Source organism: Pempheris klunzingeri, chromosome 1, assembly GCF_042242105.1.
Source record: "Pempheris klunzingeri isolate RE-2024b chromosome 1, fPemKlu1.hap1, whole genome shotgun sequence".
Taxonomy (NCBI): Eukaryota; Metazoa; Chordata; class Actinopteri; order Acropomatiformes; family Pempheridae; genus Pempheris; species Pempheris klunzingeri.
In genome coordinates, this window is record NC_092012.1 from 33143599 (window position 1) to 33165095 (window position 21497).

General features: G+C 43.0%; 1 protein-coding gene across 2 annotated transcripts in view; it reads left to right on the plus strand.

Moving 5' to 3' along the window:
• Window positions 1–21497, plus strand: part of LOC139216035 (multiple C2 and transmembrane domain-containing protein 2-like) — a 33630-nt gene that overhangs the window by 6525 nt on the left and 5608 nt on the right. The window contains exons 2-17 of one of the 2 annotated variants that reach the window (XM_070847120.1): window positions 1155–1725; window positions 6087–6204; window positions 8324–8466; window positions 9084–9160; window positions 10045–10159; window positions 10318–10350; window positions 11584–11754; window positions 13606–13736; window positions 14072–14258; window positions 15281–15374; window positions 15478–15580; window positions 15749–15851; window positions 16041–16142; window positions 16238–16312; window positions 17306–17425; window positions 20765–20878. In XM_070847120.1, the coding sequence (XP_070703221.1) occupies window positions 1204–1725; window positions 6087–6204; window positions 8324–8466; window positions 9084–9160; window positions 10045–10159; window positions 10318–10350; window positions 11584–11754; window positions 13606–13736; window positions 14072–14258; window positions 15281–15374; window positions 15478–15580; window positions 15749–15851; window positions 16041–16142; window positions 16238–16312; window positions 17306–17425; window positions 20765–20878 (2208 nt within the window). In that variant the 5' untranslated portion in view covers window positions 1155–1203. The remainder of the gene's footprint in view (window positions 1–1154; window positions 1726–6086; window positions 6205–8323; window positions 8467–9083; window positions 9161–10044; window positions 10160–10317; window positions 10351–11583; window positions 11755–13605; window positions 13737–14071; window positions 14259–15280; window positions 15375–15477; window positions 15581–15748; window positions 15852–16040; window positions 16143–16237; window positions 16313–17305; window positions 17426–20764; window positions 20879–21497) is intronic. The other variant, XM_070847178.1, reaches the window with a different exon arrangement.

Below are 21497 nucleotides of genomic sequence, written 5' to 3' on the forward strand. Positions count from 1 at the left end.
TTCTGCAGTCTTTCAAACATATTGTTTTGTGTTGCTTGCTTAGTTTTGTCGGGATAGTAAATGCATTAAAAGGGTCAACAGTGATAAAACAGCTTTGCCCAAGGACAAAAGTGATGTAATCATACATCTGAGAATATTTGCTTAGTTTGTGTCACACAAAGGAAGAGTAATCTGTGTTTATAACTTTAAATATTGATAATTATGGTCTGCTCTGTGGAGAATGATTTATTATGCCATGATTATCTTGGGCAGCGTGAGTTAATCATCACCCTCCAGAGGACTGTTGTCACTGATGTTTTCCTTTCCTTCTTCCCCTTCGTCTGTCTTTGCTCCTTTGTTTCTGTGCCAAGAGATCATATTGTGATATCTACTGATAACATGTAATGGTTTCACATTTGAAAAAAATAAATAAATAAATCACACTCACACACACACACACAGAACAGGTGGTGGCTGATTAAACCAGTGTCTCCCAATCCTGCTCCTGGGGGCCCACAGCCCTGCATGAATTAGATGTTTCCCTGCACACCTGACTGAAACATATTCATTCAGGTGTGTTGCAGCAGGAAAACATGTAAACCGTGCATGTAGGCCCCAGGAGCAGGATAAGGAAACAAGATATTTTCTGTAAATACGCGATGAGCAGTGACCTCACCAAGAGTTTGGCTGAGTGACAATACGTCTTAGGGATGATGTAAGAAAACTGATATGACTTAAAGGAATAGCAAAATATGGAGCTACATCCAGCAGATGGTTAGATCCTTGTAAGAGCTGGAAATAAGAGGGGAGATGTCCTGCCTGTCTAGCTAAAGCTCACTAATTAACACTTGCTGTTGATTGTTTAATCCTTAATAAAGCTGTACAGTGATTGTACAGATTAAACAAACAAGATATCATTTAATTCATGAACTTTACAGGTGGATTTTCTAACTTTTGGACAGAGCGGAGGTTAGCTGTTTCCCCCTGTTTCCCCCTGTTTTCAGTCTTAATGCTAAGTTAAGCTAACAGGCTACTGGCTGTAGATTACATTGACAGAAATGGATATAAGAGTGGCTGAGCAAAGATGAACAAAGTTGAATTGCATCTTAACATCAGTCACAGCAGTAGATGAATGACAGTGACTGACTTTCTTCTGTCTCTACTTTTTACTGTAGCTGTCAGTGATGTCCAGATCTTAGACACGGACCGATCCTCCCTCCCATCATGGACTCCAAGAAGCCGGGCATGCTGCGGAATCTCCGCCAGAAGATGCTGCCACACTTCCGGTTGGGCAAGATGAGCAAGCATTTCGTCCCGCTGGAACACACCATGGACCATCGGATGAGCTCCTCCGTTCCCGACATGAGGAACATGAGGCAGGAGTACGCTCACGTCTCCTCCAGCGTGCAGGTCCAGCAGTGCAACTCCCCCAGCTACAGCAGCCCCTCCTCCCCGCTTGCCAGGCCTGCCAGAGGACCGACAGGAGGTGGGAGCGGCCCGAAGATGGGAGTAGTTAGTTTGGAATCGGGGAGGAGTGAACACAGACTAAGTGTGCCTGCAGACAGCACAGACTGGGCTTCCTCCCAGGAGTCACTCAGCTGTCTCTGCGACGAGGAGAAGGGCTCTCCAGAGAGAAACTACAGATCTGCCAGGGGCATGGAGCCCGAGGAGCTGGGCCTGCCAGAGATGATGACCGTCTACAGCCCAGACGTGCCCTCTGTGGACGTTTCCCAGGACAGCACACAGGTACAGACTGCATTTGAAATGTTGAACCACTTTAAAAATAACAGATCAATCCTGGAAACATAGTCAAAGGTCTTCAAAGTTTTTAAGAGATTTTTGGCTCTTACTTCGAATTAATGTTTCCATTTCTTATTTAATGTTCTTGTTGCATCAGTAACAGTGAGCATGACAGTAGAACAAGCTTGCATAGTGTTGTGTTTTGCTTCCCTGTAGCTCACAGGCAAAGAGTTAAGGTACTTCCACTTCTGAATTAGCTGGTTTATTGTGCACTGGTGGGTGTGAGGTGTCATGTGTATTTGCACAGGATGTACAAAGTTTAACTTGGAGGAGCAGGATGAAGCAGAAATCCTAGGTCCTTCCAAAACCAATAGTCTCCAAGTAAACTCTGGCTGTGTGTTTTTATACTGCCAAAGCATGAGATTTAACGAGTCATGTCTCTGCAACCTTGTGACACTTTCAACAGTGACAAGGATGTGGATGTGAGCATGGGTGCCAAACAGGCGTGAGCACATTTAGCACCTGCTTTCACCTTTGTCTTATAAAGCTGATCTTTGCTGCACTATTGGGAAAGAGAGAAGATCAGCTGGACATCCTTACAAAGACATTATCTTGTCGGTCATGAGGTATAATATCAGTAGGAGTCAACAGGTCCTATCAGGTGGAGCAGCCGTCTCAAACTTATGAAGGCCCCCACATGGCCTGGAAACATATTGTCATTATCAGGTCATTATCCCGGTTTGTCTCGATACATGTGAATATTTCCACATATATTTTGTGGTATTAGATGCCCATTATTCCACATATTCTGTGGCTAACCTTCATATTTAGAGACATCTGGCACAGCGGAGGGAAATTGAGTGCAAATTGTGCTGAACACTAGAAATCTTTCACTCTAATTTTGATTATTTGAGGTTTACTTGTTTAAAAACAGTTTAATTGTATGGTGGACAGTCTTTTTAAAATCAACAAAAACAGGATCGTTTAAATAGAATTCTTGCATATACTCTTGCACCCAGATGGTTCAACTAGTAGAGTGCATAGCTTAAAGGCTCATGGCCTAAACGCAGCAGGTTCGATTCCATCCTGTGGCCCTGTGCTACATGTCACCTACATGTCACCCCTGTTTCTGTCTAATAGAGCCGTCTGTGGCCAACACATCTTTAAAAGAATAAACACAAGGCAAACGTGTTTCCACTTTTGTCTGTCACAGTGTACACATGGATATAAACATTTCCTTTAAAATATTTACTTCTATCAGCTTTTTGTCGCCTCCGTCCACAGACGCCTGAACAATAAGTGGAGGAAACGGTCATTTCTGTAGACAAGCCGCCTGCTCGTAGACAAACATAGACTCTTACTAGTTCATCTGATTTGTTACAGGACATCTGACTCAGATCAATAAACTGCATTCATAAATTGGTTACATGTTGCTGAATTGCCTTGAGGCCTTGGGGTTGGTGATGGTGGGGGTTAATGTCTGGCCGGATGTTTTTATTTTTTAATATGATTAACAAACCACACCTGGTTTGAGGTGGACACCCAGGAGACCTGTCGTGTTTCATCCTTCTCACTTCTCACCTCAGTCAATAGTATTTGTGGTAGTAACAGGACTTAAAATAACCTTGGTTTGCTGAAGCAGCTGTCAGAACAGTGACTTGTATCCCTGATCGCTGGGTATCCATACAAACTAAATTACGCCTATCGTCTTTCTGGTTTTGTTTTGGGCTTAACGGAGGGTTTATTTTTTACTTTTTAATGGAACTCAAGCATATGCAAAATCAATTACTGCCACTTTGCATGAGGGACCTGAACACAGCAAAAAGAAAAACAAACCTCAGGACATATACATACAAAGAACAGAACACCAGCATCACCACGTCACTATCACTATGTAACGTGGCATTCAGTTTAAAAAATAATCTAGGGCTGTAACTAACCAGTGTTTTTGTTATTGATTAATCTGCCGTTTACTTTGTCGATTAATCAATTGTTCATTTGGCTGATAAAATGTCTGACTTCTTTCACCTGTGAAATCATAGTCTGACTGTCTTGTCTTTTCACAATCATGTTTGCTGTGCAGGCTGAGCATAATGACTTACAGAATAGTTCAGTAAATACCTTATTCAATGGGCAGCACTGTGAACAAAGGGAAATGATTTCCCCACATCATCTCCACCTGTATTAGATTCCACTCACTGAGGGAGGGGTACCATGTCAGGACCATGTCAGTCCCTTTGGTTCGTCACTGATGAAACTGGCTGAACCAAATGTGGCGCTGAACAATGACTGCAAATAGAGAATGTTGTTTAATGGCTTGGCACCACACCCTTGATGGTCTCACTGTGATAACATGGCATTCAGTCCAATAAGCTCTTAAGTTATGCAAACACAACCCCTTTCTTACACTGTTGAAAACCGAGGAAGGGAACCACCAACATCATCATTTAGACAACAACTCTCTCTATCTCAACAACAATTGGACGGATTGCGGTGAAAGTTGCACAGACATTCGTGCCCCCCCCCACCTTACATGGTGTTTAAATGACATTGTGCTCAATTATCTACAACCAGTGCTGTTGCAGCACACTGGGGGCAAGTCAAGTCAAATAAAATTGACGTGACTTGATTTGACTAGCTGTAACCAGAAGACAGTGCTGTACACTTGGTATGAAAACCAGGGGGGGTTGTAGAGGCACACCAGTTCATTTTGTCCCCGGAGCCTCAGAGCAGGTTAATCTGGACGTGGTCTCTTGACCTCTGTGGCCTTGAAATGTGTTAAAACAGAGAATCTCAACACAGCATGGATGCAAATGAGAAAATCTCCATGCGTTTCGTTCCTTAAACTCAAAAAAACAGATGCACATTCTCCTCTAGTTATGTGACCATCCATTTTTTACATGAAGTTCCTAAATGATCAGAGAATAGTGTAAAATACTGTGGCGATTTGTGGAAACAGCTGTGAATGAAACTGCAAGGACTATACCAGAAGAAAGCAAACTGCTTTAAGCAGAGAACATGGTAAAGTGCAGTTCAGTCCAGGATGTGAGAATTCTGTGTTGTTGAGATGATATCATTTTAATAGTATGTGCTTTGTTGTCTTCTGAGGATTTATCTCACAAACAACATCACGTAAAAAAGTTAAGCGCAGGTGGTTTCATCTCACGTTTTGTCTCTGTGGTTAAAAGGACTCGGCAGTAAACTGTTTCTGTCAAGTGGCTGCTTTGTGCAGACAGCAGCGTTGTGCTTTGTCTGACACACACTCATGTCAGAGTTTAATTCCAGATTATTGTGCTGTGTTCAGGACGTGATGGAAAAATAAGTGTGTGTGTGTGTGTGTGCACGTGTGTGTATGTGTATGGTGTGTGTGTGGTGTGTGTGGTGTTCAGTGTTCAGCGTCCTGGCTTTTGTGGCCGGTCAGGGCCGGGACGCTGAGCTGGGTGATTCCAGGCTACCGGGGTTTATTCCCTGAAAGATGCTCGGTTTGGTGGAGCGGCTTAATACTGATTAAATAATCCATTGCATGGAGGCATAGATGCCAAACAACCACATAAAGCCTTCCATAGACTTTTCATGTTCAGAAGTATGTATCAGAAACGGCATTAAAAATGTGGTCAAAACAGCAGAAGTGAATTCCAGCATGTGAAGAGCATGTGATTTAAAAATGAATAAACGAAAGTACAAATCAGTTTCAGCCTCCTGTCACAATGTTGAGGTGAGGATGTGAGGATATACACACCACAATTAACCCTCGAGTGCTTGAATTATTATCACGATTAACAAATACAAAACAAGTAAATAAGTAAAACTAATCAAACTTATGGTAAAACTTAAACTTACTTGTTTTATATATTTAAAATTGCCATTTGAAAAAAAATGTAAAAAAAATAAGAAATTATAGGGTGGTAGCTGCTAAATTGTGGCCATATGGCAACAATGCACAGAATATCTGCCACCTGTACAGGCAGATGTAATTTGAGCAGGATATCGTGATTCTGTTATTATGTTATTTTTATATTATTGGTATTCTGAAAAGTAAATATAATAAACTAGTACATAATTTAAACTGTCTGTTTGAGCCTGTGTGAGCAAAATATGGTTCGATACAGCCGCATGATGAATTCTAATAGAATCAACACTTTCACATACTAAGAGAATTTGGGAATATGAAAGAAAATATGAAAACCTGGAGCTTTTTTCCCACTGGACTGGGAATCCATCTCAGCATTGGAATGTGTAGCACCAACCATCAAAAGTAGAGAAAGTTGGCATCAAATGTTGGGAAATTAGTCTTTTCATGTTCATGAAGCAATCAAACGTGTTCCTAGTAGTAATAACATGAATAATATTATGATGTGTGTGTCCAGTGTGAGATGGGCAACGACACCCTGAGTGTGTCGGAGAACACCAGGGATCCTCCCAGGTCCCTCCTGCTCACCATCAACCTGAAGGAGGGACGCAACCTGGTCATCAGGGACCGCTGTGGTAAGGACCCCGTCGCACCACTGCAGCACATACACATACTGCATGATCCTACATTACAACAGGGAAGTGCAAACACCAGCGGGCCTGTCTGTGTACTCGTGTGCTGCCGTTTTGCATGCGGAGGACGGCAACTGTGCTGTATGACCACCTTAGTGTTGGCAGAACGGTCAGATGGGACAGAGTCTGATGTTATGCAAACAGTAAATCGAGCCATGCTAACGGCTGAAGAACACAGCATCAAATGAGAAGTGTCGGACTGGAGTTGTATCATTTGTCACTTTACCCTCCCGCTTTAACTTCCCCACTGGTCAGTCAACTTTTTCTGCTCATGTGATTTGTCAGCCTGGAGGTATCATGAGCTCTATAACTAATAATGCATCTTCTGTATCCACTTCTGTGTTCCTGCCAGGTTGTTTCAATCTGACAGCTACATTTTTCCCACAATGAGTGTAGTTTACACTGTGTGGTGTGTTTTTCATCTTGCTGCCATCCTTACATTCCAGTTACTTCTGACTCTTATCGCCTCTGTCGTCATGTGCATTTCTGTCTCAGCGAGTAAACATCACTGCTGTTATTCATTTATTCTTCCTGTTGATTTCTCATGCTTATGCTGTAACTCGTGTGTGTGTACGTTTTGTTTTATTTCTCTCTGAAACAACAGAGATGAGTGAAGTCGTCATCGTTCCTTACCTGCGTTTAGTTCCTGAAACTTATCAAACCTTTAAGATTATTTGTGCCCAGAAGACTGTTTACGACATTCGAACCTACCAGACCAAACTTGTGTCCTCGCTCGCACTGGCCTCCGTTGGTGTGTTTGCTCAGCCTTGGCACGGTAGCGAAGGCCAGGGGTGTCTGCTTGATGACACACTCTGCTATTGAGAGTTTGGTTTGCTGTGACGCTCGAGCAACAGCCAGGGCCGGATTCCACACAGCATATTAGAACCTGTCTGAGCCACACCCAGCATTCATCCCACCAGGCCCTTCTCTCTGGGCATGTGCTTGGATTACATTCGGGCTTTGTCTGTACACACCCAGGCTCTTCATAGAGACAATTCAGAAAAAGAAGTCTGGGGGGGGAATCAAGGGGCAGGAGGATTTGGTTTCACTGTATATTGTTAAGACCATACAGTCTTTTAGAAAGCGGTGTGTGAACAACCTTTTATTCTTTCTGTTTAATCTGATTATGTACGCTGCAATGCTAGCATGTGCTGACAGCTGTTTGCTGATGGACAACATCGGTTTGTCATGTGGCAGGTTTGTAATGTAATGCTTGTGTTGTAACAGCAATATACCACACAGAGCCAGGCGTGATCATCAGACACGGATCCAGAGGAATACAAGCTGTGTCGGGTGACCTGCTGCCCTCAGCTGGTCGATAGACAGAATCGCTAGAAGTCACAGACTTTACCTTCCTTTACTCTGGAATGGAAATGATTTAGCAGAGCAGCAACAGATGTGAGATATAAAAGTATTAATTATTATCTAATGAAAGATGATGATGATAGAATAAGGAGTGTTCTGAATCCTTCACCTCACTGCTCTATCTGCATGTGATACAGTTGGCACTAATAAACACACACAAATAAAGTTTTCAGCTGCCGTCACTTTTCATAGTGGAAGCCGATCTCTGATTGGCTTTTAATTCAGGAAGTTGCGGTCTCTTGAGTTGGGGAGTGAAAGAAAACCCACATCCTCCATACAGACGCATGAGCGATGACACTGTGAGCAGACTGGTCCTCCCTTTTACTGGAAACCAGTAGATCTCTGCAGAAGTTTAGACACGTGGGAAACGGCTGCTTAGAAATTAGAAGCCGGGTCATTTGTATTTATTACGGTCGGTCAGGACGACGGGTCAACCCGTCCTCAGTTCTGTTCAGAAATCAAACCAATGTCCTTTAACAGCTCAGGAGGAATATTTTAGGACCTTTGAATTAGCTGGTTAATGGTTAATGTCTAATCCAGCAGCAGAAACTATCTCTATCAACAGCTGCCCTGTGTGTTAATAAAACACCAACCCCCCCTCCACCAGCCACCCTACTAGTCTGATCAGTTCCAGAAACATCAGCAAGACGTATTAGTAAATAATCCACACTGTTTTTTTGTTGTATATTGTTTCCAGGCACCAGTGACCCTTATGTGAAGTTCAAATTGGACGGAAAAACCTTCTACAAAAGTAAAGTGGTTTATAAAGACCTGAACCCCACCTGGAACGAGACCTTCTCCCTGCCTGTGAAGGATCTGAACCAGAGACTGTACATCAAGGTAACGTCTTATACGTCCAGTGCATTGTTTTGTAGGAAAAGTTCACCACTTTACCGTTGGTGAGTTGCTGCTACCGTAGTGGGCCGGAGGAAGAGGAAGCAGTAAAGGTGTGAAAAGTGTGACACAGTTCACATGGTCAGTCAGAGCGCCTTTAAAATGCATCGCTGTGCTCGGTGTTGTGCTTCAGTTCAGTTCAGGACTTACTGGCAGATTTGGAAACAATAAAGCCTCATAAAATAAAGTAAAATATGAAATAAAATAGTGTGTACCATATCTGTAGTACAGTGCTTTGGGGGAAATACTGTGATTACATCTCAGTGTAATTTGCAAGAGTAAATAAAATGTTTTACCCAACAACTATCTGACTGAGAAGTCTGCTACCACAACCCTTCGCCTCATGTCAGCAGCTGTTTCTCCCGTCTTAGAGCATGTCAGTGCAATATCTCCCAACCTTTTAGCAGTAAATTAAATCATCTATCTATCTGTTGTAGTGATCCTTAAAAGTCCACGTCTGATTTGTGCTCACATTAAGGACTAGCTGATCATAGTGGATGACGCTCCACAGCCTCTGCGCTGCTGTCTGCATGAACTATCTCTTGTTGTGTTTGACATGACAGGTATACGACCGTGATCTGACAACTGATGACTTCATGGGCTCCGCCAGCGTCACCCTGAGCGATCTGGAGATTGACAAGTGAGTGCCTCAGCGGGAGTGAGGGTGTGGGAGCGGGTGATGGAAGCAGTTGGAGTGTGCACCGTTAATGTGTCGGCGATGGTTGATGCTGATGTCAATATTAAAACAATCAGATGAGAATATTACCAAGAGTGTGTTTTATTTTTTACATGAACACATAAGTGTTCAGTATCTCTGATGTCAAAGGAAAACGTTTTAGTAATTTTTTGGCTGTTAAACAAAAGCTTCGCCTCTATTATGAGTCTGGTGACCATTTCAAACAAAGATTCAGATTCTTTTGCTTTGGCCTCCAGATGTAAAAGTACCCAGAACTGGATGAATTGATTCCCACATTTATTTTTATTTAGAAACCTGACTTTGTTTTAAACCGTGATTATAATTACATTATAATCATATCATAAATACAAGTAGCATACTTCAGTAAAACACCCTATGCCCCACGTTGACCCAGTCGTGTACAATCCACATACACATACTCTGAATGAACACATTACTGTAGATAAGTGCTCTCTTTGTTTCATTCAACGTAATACTACATTTGCTGACACCTCTATTGCAAAATCATCAGTAAAGTGTCTCAGACATTGTGTCCATAAATCTAAGTAAGCTTAGTACATACATTATTATAGGACTGTTGAACAGGAGTGCTAATAAACTGGTTTCTCAGTGTATATATAGAATAAATAATGTTCATTCATGCCTCATCAGCCCACATTAATGACCACATTATCCACATCTGTCCCACTGCAGCTGCTCCGTGCTCTGTGTGTGTTCTCTCTCTGCTTCATGACTCTGGTGAAACCACATCGTGTCGTGTTTTTGGTCATCGCGGCCTCCATCGTGGCCACCTTTGATCTAGATGTGTTTGATGCCTTTAATTGAAGGGTCACCGAGCTGTCTTTGCCCTTGGACGACCCAAACAGCCTGGAGGAGGACATGGGTGTTGTGCTGGTGGACATGAGCCTGTCACTCAGAAACGGAGACAGCAAAAGAGGCCCCGTATGGAAAACTCCCATATATATTTACTGCATGTTATCTCGAAGTAGGGATGCATGTGATGCATTGTGTTTGCCACACATATACGTTTTTACTCGTGTTCTTCTGTCTACTAACTACTCATTCTGTTTTGCACCTAACATGCATGCTCCTGTTGGCAGAGGTGGCCCCAAAAACGAAAACGAAGTATTAGGGTAAGGCATGATGGAGGGAACCCACTGGACGAACATTAAACAGTAACACTGACTTTGGTTAAGAGAGAGAGAGACATCATCACATGAAGGATAACAACTAGTTCCTCAGTAAAGTGAAGCTGATTCTTTTTCACCAACATTTGATTCAAACAGTTATTTTGGAAGTTACCTGTGCTGAAGTTAATCTGCAGTTTATTTCTGTCTCTTTACACAAGAGGGCAGCAAAGAGCCACATATTCTTTAAAACAGATCTGACAAATGTGATGTTATTAGTCATTTTAAAGATTGAATATTAACAGTTGGTGGCCACTGAAGCATCAAGTATACCTGCCTATTAGTAAGTAGAATCACCAAGGGGCTCGGTGCAGAGTGCCACAGACAGGGTATGGACAGTTAGAAATATTGAGAGATGAACTAAAGCTTTTCTGGTTTTTGTTTCTTTCACGGGATTTGCTGACAATAACAAAAATGAAAAATAGAATCTTACTATATTTATCCATTAAAGGAGTCTGGGCGTCGTGTTCTGACTTCTCACTGATGAGGTGTTTGCAGCCGTAGAGCAGCTGCTGAATGCATGCTTTTCCTTTTTTTTTTTGCTTATCATAACGTTTTCTGTACACTCTCTGCTCTGTAGTGCATGAATCTATGAATGTGAGTAGGGCAGCTCTTTCTGACAGGCTTGAACCACCACATCTGGAGTCTTTGCTCATTCCTAGCATTAGTGCAAAAACACGTCACATGATTCTGGGTTTGGAAGTTATTTGCATCAGTGAACAGGTCTTCCCAATAAAGTGGCCTCTGAGTGCACGCTCCCCTGCTACTTCAGGTATTTTTGGTACTCAGCCAAGTGCATCCACTATGGTCTGTTAATTGAAACCTCCCTCCCTGCCTGTGCATGTGGCAGAACGTATTCAGACATGGCATCGGTGTCAGCTTGATCTACATTAATTGAATCTAGGTTAAATGTACGTCCCTACAGCGCTGCGTCTTCATGTAAGCTCGGCTAATCTTTAGAATATGGCTCCCTATTATATATGGAACAGAGACGCTGCTGATTATTGTAGCCACCGAAGCCTTTACTTAATCTCTCGTAGTTAATTGGCGGAACAGTTTTATCCTCTTTTCATTGTAGAAGAGAGATAATGTGTTATTATTATTATTATTATCATTATTTATCAGTATTGTTGTTGTTGTTGTTGGAAAGAATATGTGAAAGTCATTCCTCTCCTGCAGTCGGGAGGCTCTTTTCAGAGCTTTCGTCTGTCAGAGACCCTGAAGAAGAGTCAGCTGTGGACTTCTGTTGTGTCAGTGACTCTGGTCGAGGGTCAAGATCTGCCGCTGGACACTGTGGGAGGTCAGCTCTTCGTTCGCTTCAGGCTGGGAGAGCAGAGCTACAAGAGCAAGGTACTGAAGCTGTTCATCTCCGCTGTCGTCTGTCCTGGTTGTTCTTAAACCCCCTCTTCTCCCTTCTCTAGTCTCGACTTATTCTCATGCTCCCCCTCTTCTGCTCCTTTTCTCTCTTCCCCTAAATTCATGTGTCGACTTATCCCTGACTGTTGCCAATTACGTCGCAATTTGGCCGAAGTGACTTTACGGTCTGAACAGTGATGTTCTTAGACCCTCCGTTTGGAGAAGGACACACTCCCCAAAAAAACCCTTTGAGCAGGAGAAAAATAGAGGCACCAAACAGGAAGACCAACACAGCAGAGATTCCTCTGCCGGGACGCACATGAACAACAGATGTTGTGTGTACAGAACAGACAACATCACAGTATAACTGACAAACAACAGTGACAGAATCACTGGTGCATGTAGGTTATAAAACATATGTGATCAACTTGGATCCACCAGGACACCGAGCAACTTCAGCTGTCACCAAATAGGACCTGAGCCACAGGACCTCCTCTCCATCATTAAGACCTGGAGAGAGAAAGGGAGCTAGAGAAGAAGAGAAACCCAAACAGCTTGGAGGCTTGTGGGAGCAGAGACAGAGCAGTGGATTAGAGAAGTGCAGCTATTAAAAATGTTACGGTTTCATTCTCATCAGCAGGACAAACATGGGAGTGTTAACAGATTCACAGAGACTGAGACAGAGCCATCAGAAGGATAATGGTAACAGGTGTTGGACCCAAACTAATTGAAACATGAGCACTAATTCAAAGTGGAATGAGATCAGACCAGTATGAAGGGACAAGCTCGTAAGAAACGCCTTAAAGTCTGATCCGACATGAAGAGGAAGCCGACGAAGAGAAGCTGTAATATGATCAAATGTTGTAGTTTTAGTTAAAACTCTGGCTGCAGCATCCTAAACCATTTGAAGACGTTTAGTACACGACACACGGCAGACCAGACAACAAAACATTATAATAACCAAGTCTCTGCATCAGTCACTGGCAGAAATACCTAATTTTAGCATCAGTTACATCAGTGGGAAAGGCCGTCTTGGTGGTTTCTTTAATGTGCCCGTCAAAAGAGAGGGTTGTAACAAACGTGACGCCACGATTCTTGACTGTTGTCACTGTTGCGTGATCTGCGTCGAGCGGCGCCAATGACCAGCAGCTCAGTTTTATCAGAATTTAGGAGCAGGAAATTACGTGACATCCAATTTTTCACAGCAGACAAGCAGTCCTCTTAAGGGTGGCTTATAATTAATACAATAATCTGTTCCAAAGTGCAAATGTTAGAGCCCTAATGCCCCTATAATCTCTGATGTGATCACAGATCATGTAAAAGAGAAGCTCTGGGAAGAGCAATGGATGAAATGGATTTCTGGTGTGTGACATGAAATGCCTAAGCTCTAATCACTACTCATCCTGGCAGCTGGATGATGTCTAGCAGTGATGCTCACTTTCTTGCGCTGCTGGCTCTGTGGCTACTGTCACTGATGATTATCTCGCTATTCTGCAAAATCGCCCATTACACATCAAAGCTACATGCTAATGAGCAGCATTGCTCCTTTGCTTTTTCATTTTTTTATGTGCAGGTTCAAAGTGACAGTAATGACTCTTTATGCCTTCATGTGCGATGGGAAAAAATCTGGACTTAATACAACTGCTAAATTTTCTAAATATGAGCTGCAGATGACTATAAACTACATTTTTTTACAGCATGTAGAAGAAGTTAATCAGCATTATTAGCAGGAAATTAGGGTATGGATGTTTTCTGACTCTGTTACCTGAATGTGAATTCATGCTTTTTAAGTTTTTTTTTTTTTTTTTTTTCATTTTTCATGTCATAACTTCATTTCTGATTCAGAATCAATGCAAAGTGTCCAACCCTCAGTGGAGAGAGAGGTTCACTTTTAACCAGTTCATGGGCAGCACAGACATCCTGGAGGTGGAGCTGTGGTCCAAGGAAGGGCGGAGGACCGAGGAGTGTTTGGGAACGTGAGTGTGTGTGTGTGAGTGTGAGTCAGTATGGGCACAGTCTCCACACATGAAGCTTGTGAACAAAAAAACTGCATACTTGCCTTTTTTTAATGTTACCTTTATGTTGGAAAAGCATTCATTTCACGTTCATCTTTTTCCATAGTATCAGTTTTGCAGTACGTAGATTCACACTCCGTCATATGAATGTGCACGTAGTATTGTGCACATTCCTGACCATACATGTGTGATGTATGCATGTTTTATGTTTGCATGACTACAACTGAACCTGCATGTGTGTTCCTCCACGAGAGTACAGTACGTGAAGGCCTGTCTGTGTGTGTTTGTGTGTACAGGTGTGAAGTTGACCTGTCCAGGGTCCCTTTCAATCAGAGGCAGCTGTTCACAAACACCCTGGACCAGGGGAGAGGACGCTTGGTCTTCTTGCTTACACTGAACACATGCAGCGGCGTCTCCATCTCTGACCTCTGTGCCGCCCCGCTCGACGAACCTCATGAAAAGAAAAACCAGTTGGACAGCTATGTCAGTACCTGTTCTGCTGTATTTGTCCAGTCTGTACCGTATGGTGGCATCTCCTCACCACCGACACGTTCCTCTTCAAGTGTCAGTTTATCTGACACTTTTATTTGATTGTCATCAATCAACATTTTAGATAAAGTAGTAAAATATAAAGTCAGTCAGTGACAGACAGAGAAACTGAGCCCTAGAGAATTTGGGTAAATCCCAAATTTGGTAATTAAGGTGAGTAAAAGCTCATGTATGGTCATCTCAGTGACTATTAAGTGAGGGTTCAGTCCAAACTTAATTATAATCTGGAGATGATTAAACATATCTAGATTTAAGTGGCAATTAACAGGGGTTAAAGTTTTGAGACAGTTTTAGGTGATTTAAGCTGTTTCAAAGGGCCAAGAGATGGCAGTATCTGCCTTTTATAATGTGGTAAGAACCAGTAACAATTTCTGCTTAATCAGTGTTGGGCTGCAGTTTTTAACATCCAGTTGTGGATATCAGCTAAGTGGTCATGTGGTGAGAGGGTCTTAAGGTAGCAGCCTGGATGGAACAGTGGAAAGAGATGCCATGAACACAAAGGATGTCCTGAGAAAGTATACACAGGAAAAGGAAGACATGTCCAACATGAATCCCTGTGGTAAACCGTACTTGATGATGTGGAGAGAGGAGATATCTCGTCACAATCTGCCTCAAATACTGTTATCACGCATATTTTACCATCAACCATTTCCTAAAGCATAACATACCATTTTAGATGAAATATAGTTTCAGTTCATACCAGAAACATATAGAAATAAATTAGTAGTGACTTGAAACTTGCTTAAGATGGGTGTGTAAGTCAAAAGTGGCAACATCTATTTGGCACTGAGGTGGAAAACATCTGCTTATGTGTATCAGGACAACTCGGCTTTACACGCTGTATGTGAAAGGAAATCATTATTTAAGTAACAGATTCAGAGGACTGTACAGTTCTGTGTGGTTTCTGATTTAAATGTTTCCAAACCCTGATGCTTACGTCTTCCTTCTGTCCTCAGAGTTTGAAACGCTCCCTGAAAAACCTCCGTGATGTCGGTTTCCTTCAAGTCAAAGTCGTCAAGGGTGCAGATCTGCTGGCTGCCGATTTAAACGGTACGTCACACGTTTTGATTCAAGTGTTGTCCTTTGTTCTGACTTTACATGAAAAGGGACCGAGGGAGCCCAGTGCAAACGTGTTTTTTCTTGTGTTGTCCAGGCAAGAGTGATCCCTTCTGTGTGCTGGAGCTGGGCAACGACAGACTACAGACCCACACAGTCTACAAGAGCCTCTACCCAGAGTGGAACAAAGTCTTCACATTGTCAGTTTAAACCACTTTTCCCCACTGAACTACATGATGTATGCAGTCTGAGCCACATCTATGCTGTATGCTGTAGGCTGTTTGCCAACAAGTTGAAAAACTGGGACATAATGTTGTTGAGTGGGCTGGTCTGTGAGGAGTATCTGACCCCCCTGTTTGTCTCTGCAGCCCTGTCAAAGACATTCATGATGTTCTGGTGGTGACTATCTTTGATGAGGATGGAGACAAGGCGCCAGACTTCCTGGGAAAAGTTGCCATTCCCCTGCTCTCGGTACACACTACCTCACAAAGAGTCCATCACGCAGACAATACACTAATCTATTTACACTCTGTGCCTAAATTAAAGTGAAGAGGGCGATAACACTCCAGCAAGTCGAAGGCTTGCTAAGATGTAATCCAGCATGACTGATGGTCAGGTTCATGGCTGAGTTCAGCACCTGGTGCCCTTTCTGTCCTGCAGATCCGCAGGGGACAGCAGATCGCCTTCCCGCTGAAGAAAGAGGACTTAGGTGGGCTGTCGAAGGGGAGCATCACTCTGGAGCTGGAGGTTATTTTTAACCCTGTAAGTAAAAGTTCAGCGTGCAAAGAGGACATGAAGGCGAGGTGGGCCTGATTCTGTCTGCTTCTCAGTGCTTCATGGATTTTTTTTTTCATCAGGTCAGAGCAAGTATAAGAACCTTCCAGCCGATGGAGAGACGGTTCATGGAGGATAATCCCAAATTTTCCAAAAAGGTTTGGCACAGCCCTGATCTCCTGTGCAGTCCAGGATTCCACAGTTACATGTTGCATTGAGTCAAAACATATTTTGTAACTCAAATGTGAGATGTGAGATTGTGATTCTTTAGTTGATTTTTTTTTTTTAGACTGATGGTTTTGACAAAACAAAGGACCTGAACATGGTATATTTTTAGGAGATTGTGGTTTTAAACAGTTGGCGGATTCATTGGTAATGAAAATTATAGATGGTTGTTGCCCTGATATTACATTAAACATTACAAGCAACAACAGTGGGAGGACAAGGGTCAGAGGTCACTGCACTTTTGACAGTATCCCTGTGTTGCTTTCTAACAGAAATAAGAGCTAAGAGAAACAAAGATGGGTTGAAGACAAATTGTGCAAATGTACAAATGCATGTTTATTATCTATTAGCTCACTATGAACTGCACATGAACTATTTTTTTTTTTTGCTAATTTCTTTCGCTTTTCTCTGAAAAGCAACGACTGCAAAACAAAGATTTTCCTTTGCCTGAATTAGTTGAATTGAGTTTTAATTGACCCCAACTGTGACTGAGTTCTTGTCCACTGTTCTGCTACATTAGTTTGATATACAGTGTGCAAGACAGGGTGCGAGACAGGGTGCCTGACTGTCTGTACTTCCCACAAAGACTCATTGTTATCAGACAATACTTCGCTCACTAACGCCAAAATTGGCTTACACACTGAGGACAGTGCAGGTTTTAATGTTGAAAGTCTTGGTTGACAAAATCAGGTCAGATTACTGAGATTTTTTGCCCCCTGACCACAAAGGCTCTCTCCAACACATACCAGCTGCTCTCACTAATTCACTAGCTGACCGCACGTTTCCTGTTTGGTATGAATGAACGTCTTACAAAATTAAATCTATACATAATGAAAACACTTGATTAAGAGCACTTTTATTCATATTTTACACATAACCACTGTAGTATTTATGTGTTCCTCGTGTTTGTAATGTGAATCTTTCAGGTTCTGGCCAGGAACGTGCTGCGTGTTCAGACACTGTACAGGGCTATCATGTCGACTCTGCAGTACATCAAAAGCTGCTTCCAGTGGGAGAGCGTTCAGAGGAGCCTGCTAGCCTTCCTGGTAAAGTGCTTTAACTGCTTATCAACACACTATCTGCATTTCCCTCTGTTTTCCCTCCAAGCTGCAGAAGACAACCGCAGTCTGGCCAGCCCCTATTTGAACTCTCCCAGCGAGAATCTTAATCAATGCGGTGTTGGGCTCAGCAGAAACGTAGGCTTGGCCCCGGCTCTGTGCTGGAGTGGACGCTCTGTGTGCTGTGTGTCTCGTGGATGCAGAGTTAAGCCTCAGCTGGAGAGAGTAGAGTCCCAGTGGAGTTGAGATAGAGTCTATTTTTGTTCTACTTCCCTGACAACTCATTAACCCTCCGTCCAATCTGTGCTTGGTTTGATTTAGACCCCATTATGCAGACAGGAGTCCAATTAAAAGGCTCTTCAGAGATAAGGCTTACGCTCCTTCCTGCCTTTGTTGCGTACAAGCGTAAGGCAAGTGTGGAGACCGAAAACACAGGAGGAACCTCTCAGCATTGTCTTTAAACTGCAAAGCGGAGTGGGTGCTCGTCTTTTTCGACATTATTCTCTCCCAGATCTAGCTCGATTGAAATGGCATACAGCAAGTTGTGCATTAACTATGCAGGCAATCAAGGTCATGGAAAGTTCCTTTGGTTTTTTCAGCAGACGTCCTGTAGATGGCACTAAAGTTTTGCTGAGCATCTCAAGACTTTCTTAAGAGATACTGTCCACCAGCCAATAGTACAGTTTGTTCAATTTGCTGTGAAAAATGGGAGCTGGAGCCACGGAGCTGTTATCTGAACAGAAGCCTCTTTAGCTTTGAGTTGTGCTTTTGGTTTTGTAGCCGAGGATCACTTGGGCCTCCAGGATAGGGTCAGGGGTCGGCAGACTTTAATTAGAAGCTGCTTGTAATGAAAATATTTAAACCATAGTTAATACACATGGGCTCACTATAGTGTTAATTATTAGGGATATTATTGTTGTTTTGCCTGACAGTTCACACACACACACACACACACACACACACACACACTCAAACACAAATCATGCAAGCATGAACAAGTGCACAGCACACACACACACACACACACACACACACATCCTCCCACTGCATCTCAGTGTTTGAAAGACAGTACCATCTGTACTCATGTTTTCACACTAACGCTCTCTGCGTTTCGGAGCCTCAGTGAGAAGAATTCCTGTTTAAAACCACCATGAAAATAATGAATCGAAGCTTCTCTCTGCATGACAGGATACAGTGACGGACCACCTGCAACATCTGCCGATTGTCAGACGCCGCTCGATGAGCGCTTAAGTCAGCGCAGTATACTTTTAATGTACTGGTTATCTTATTGAACTATTATAGATCACAAATTGTTACTGCAATTGATATTATCAGTACTGTACTCAGGATAAAAAAGATTCAGCCTATTTCCAAACAGAACTTCTCTGGTTTCCCATTTTCACCCAAATAAAGACAAAACAGGTCACCGAAAATACAAAATGGCCTGTCATCAATGGGCTTTCACCTCCTCCTTTCACTTCATAAAATAAATATATATGCCCCACTTGAAGAAATATCTTTTCTTTCACGCTTCACATTCAACATGACGTTCTTTCTGATGCAGCGTCTTCGCATCACCTCGTCCTTAAAAGGAGGCTCCTGAGAACAATTCGCTGTCCACTCCTTAAACCACCCACTAAAAAACACCTCCCAAAGAATAAAGTTTTGGACAGAATACAAACGGCATTCATGTGATGGGAGCGACACAACAGTGAGTCTCTTTCTGGGGCATGTCCGTAGCACATGCACCAGTGTGCTCTCATCACAACGACATATCTAGAAGGCTTCATAGTCTTTCAGTTCAGAGACCCTGCTGGGGATCCATTAGTAACAATGGAAACATTTTAAAAAGTAAGGATTGTATGAGTGTTTTAAAAAGATAATTAAGTTGTTCGTACTCAGATAACAGGAGCTCAGAGGTCTTACATTTACATTTTAAGAATAACTGAAGGCACGTTTCATTGAAATTTAGAAACTAGTGTTTAGAAGAAAAGAGCACAGCCCTGGTGTGGCTGTTAGCTGCTGATGTTATTGATATATTATGGTTCACTATCTTTAAGACTCCACGTGAGCTCCCTTAGTGTTCTCCTCATAATCGTTACTTGTGGCCCGCGGAGCTGCTGTTCAGCTGAAGTAACGTGGTCTTGCTTTAAAACAATGAATGGAGTAAGTGATGTCAGGGATTTCTGTGCTCTCGGATCACCGCTATGCCGTGCAAACCCTTCCCTGAGCATTAGTGTGGAAATCCTGCAGCGATGTGAAAATGTGCTACCCTCCACTCCAGTAGCCCTCCTAACATTAGGTAGCCTTTCATTTTTTTTCTCTGATCTGGATTGTATTTCCAGAGCCCTTTTTGCTGTCGAAGACTGTGTAATGCCTCTCAAGCTCAAATGGGCTACAATTATCACAATCTTTATGGGCCGAGTATACATTTCCAGCGGAGCGTGACTTGGCTTTCCTCATGTCCAGGCTGTCCCAGTCATTACAAAGTCCTCACTAATAAAACATAACCCTTTCAGTGAGGAATTGGTTTCATCTCCCTCTCCCAGGCCCAGTTTTGGCTTGCGATAATACAGACAAGAGCATGCTTGGCTTTTTGCACATTAAAGCTGATGGTGGTAGTGATGGTGGCAGTGGCGGTAGGAAAAGGGGAGGGGTGGGGGTCTGCCATCTTTTATGTCAGTTGGTGCCTCAGAGGAGAGTGATGTCTTTACCAGATGTTCACTTCTATTTTTATTAGCATATAAAACCTGTAAACCCTTCCCCACGCCTTGTGGCTCGCTGCCATTTTGGCCAGCGCTGCCTCTCTGACAGGATTATTTTATAGTTCCACTTTGCCGTGCAATTGAGACATCACAAGCCACATTTCTTTCTCCTGTTATCCTTTTTACCTGAGCCACGCACAGGTGGAATGTGCATCATAAGTGCCATCACTGATGTTAATGACATATTCACACAGGCTTCCTGTGGCTGCACTGAGTCGTGCGGCCGGCTTTAATGTAAACAAGATGAGAGAGGCAGAGCAATTAGACTTACGTGGTTAATGTCAGAGCATATGCAGGGGGTGGAGGGGGAGCCAGTCCAGCTGTGCAGAGCGGTATGCAGAATAACTGTACCTACGAAGCAAGGCTTTGATAGTGGCGGGGCGGCCTTCGTCAGCTTGACCAGTGCAGTCAATAGCAGATCGGATCAAGCTTCAGCTAGCGGGGATTCAGGAACTATTGAAAATGTCTTTGGGTGGAACTTAATGCAGAGCTTGTTTTATCCTCCCACCTGCCTCGTCTCTGCCCTCACTGATATGTGACCTCTGTGGCCGTCTGCCTGCAGGTGTTTGTGGTGACGGTGTGGTACTGGGAGTTTTACATGCTCCCCTTCTTCCTGGTCCTGCTCATCTCGTGGAACTACCTCCAGATCCACCACGGTCGCGTCAGCCAGGACCTGGTGAGTCCAGAGCGGCCTCGTCAGCCTGGTCCATCTTCCTCTCCTCCAGCCCCGTGACCCGCCGGCTCCTGTTCGCACTCCTTTCACTATCTCGTTGAACAAAAAAAAAAAAAACAGCTACTTCACCATTTTGTTCTCATGTGTAAAAAAACGGTTTGTTTCCATAGCAACAAGCTACATAATACATATTAATGAAATAACATGTAATTCTCGAGCGTGGAAAACTCAGTGAATAGACTGAAGCAACATGTCCTTATAGGCCAAGCTAATTTGCAGTCTTTGTCCCTTACTGACACTGCCTTCGTTTTTTCCCCCAGTCCGCTCCTAGTTATTGTCCTGAATTCTGCCTCTTCTTCACTGTAATTGGTCTGTTGCCCTCTTCTTGTTGTGACTGGTCAAATTAGAATAAAAAGTTTTTAGGTCTCTGCCTTGAAAAGGTCACAATTCACAGTGTTTTTTTCCCCCACTGTGTCACCGGATGAAGGATGTTGTATCTTGTTTGTGCTCGGTGTGAAGTAGCAGCCGTATTTACTGAATACAGTCGTGGTAGTTCAGCACAAACTGTACAGTAGGTTATAGCGAGTTATGTACACAGACAACATTTATTATGTTGTCAAAT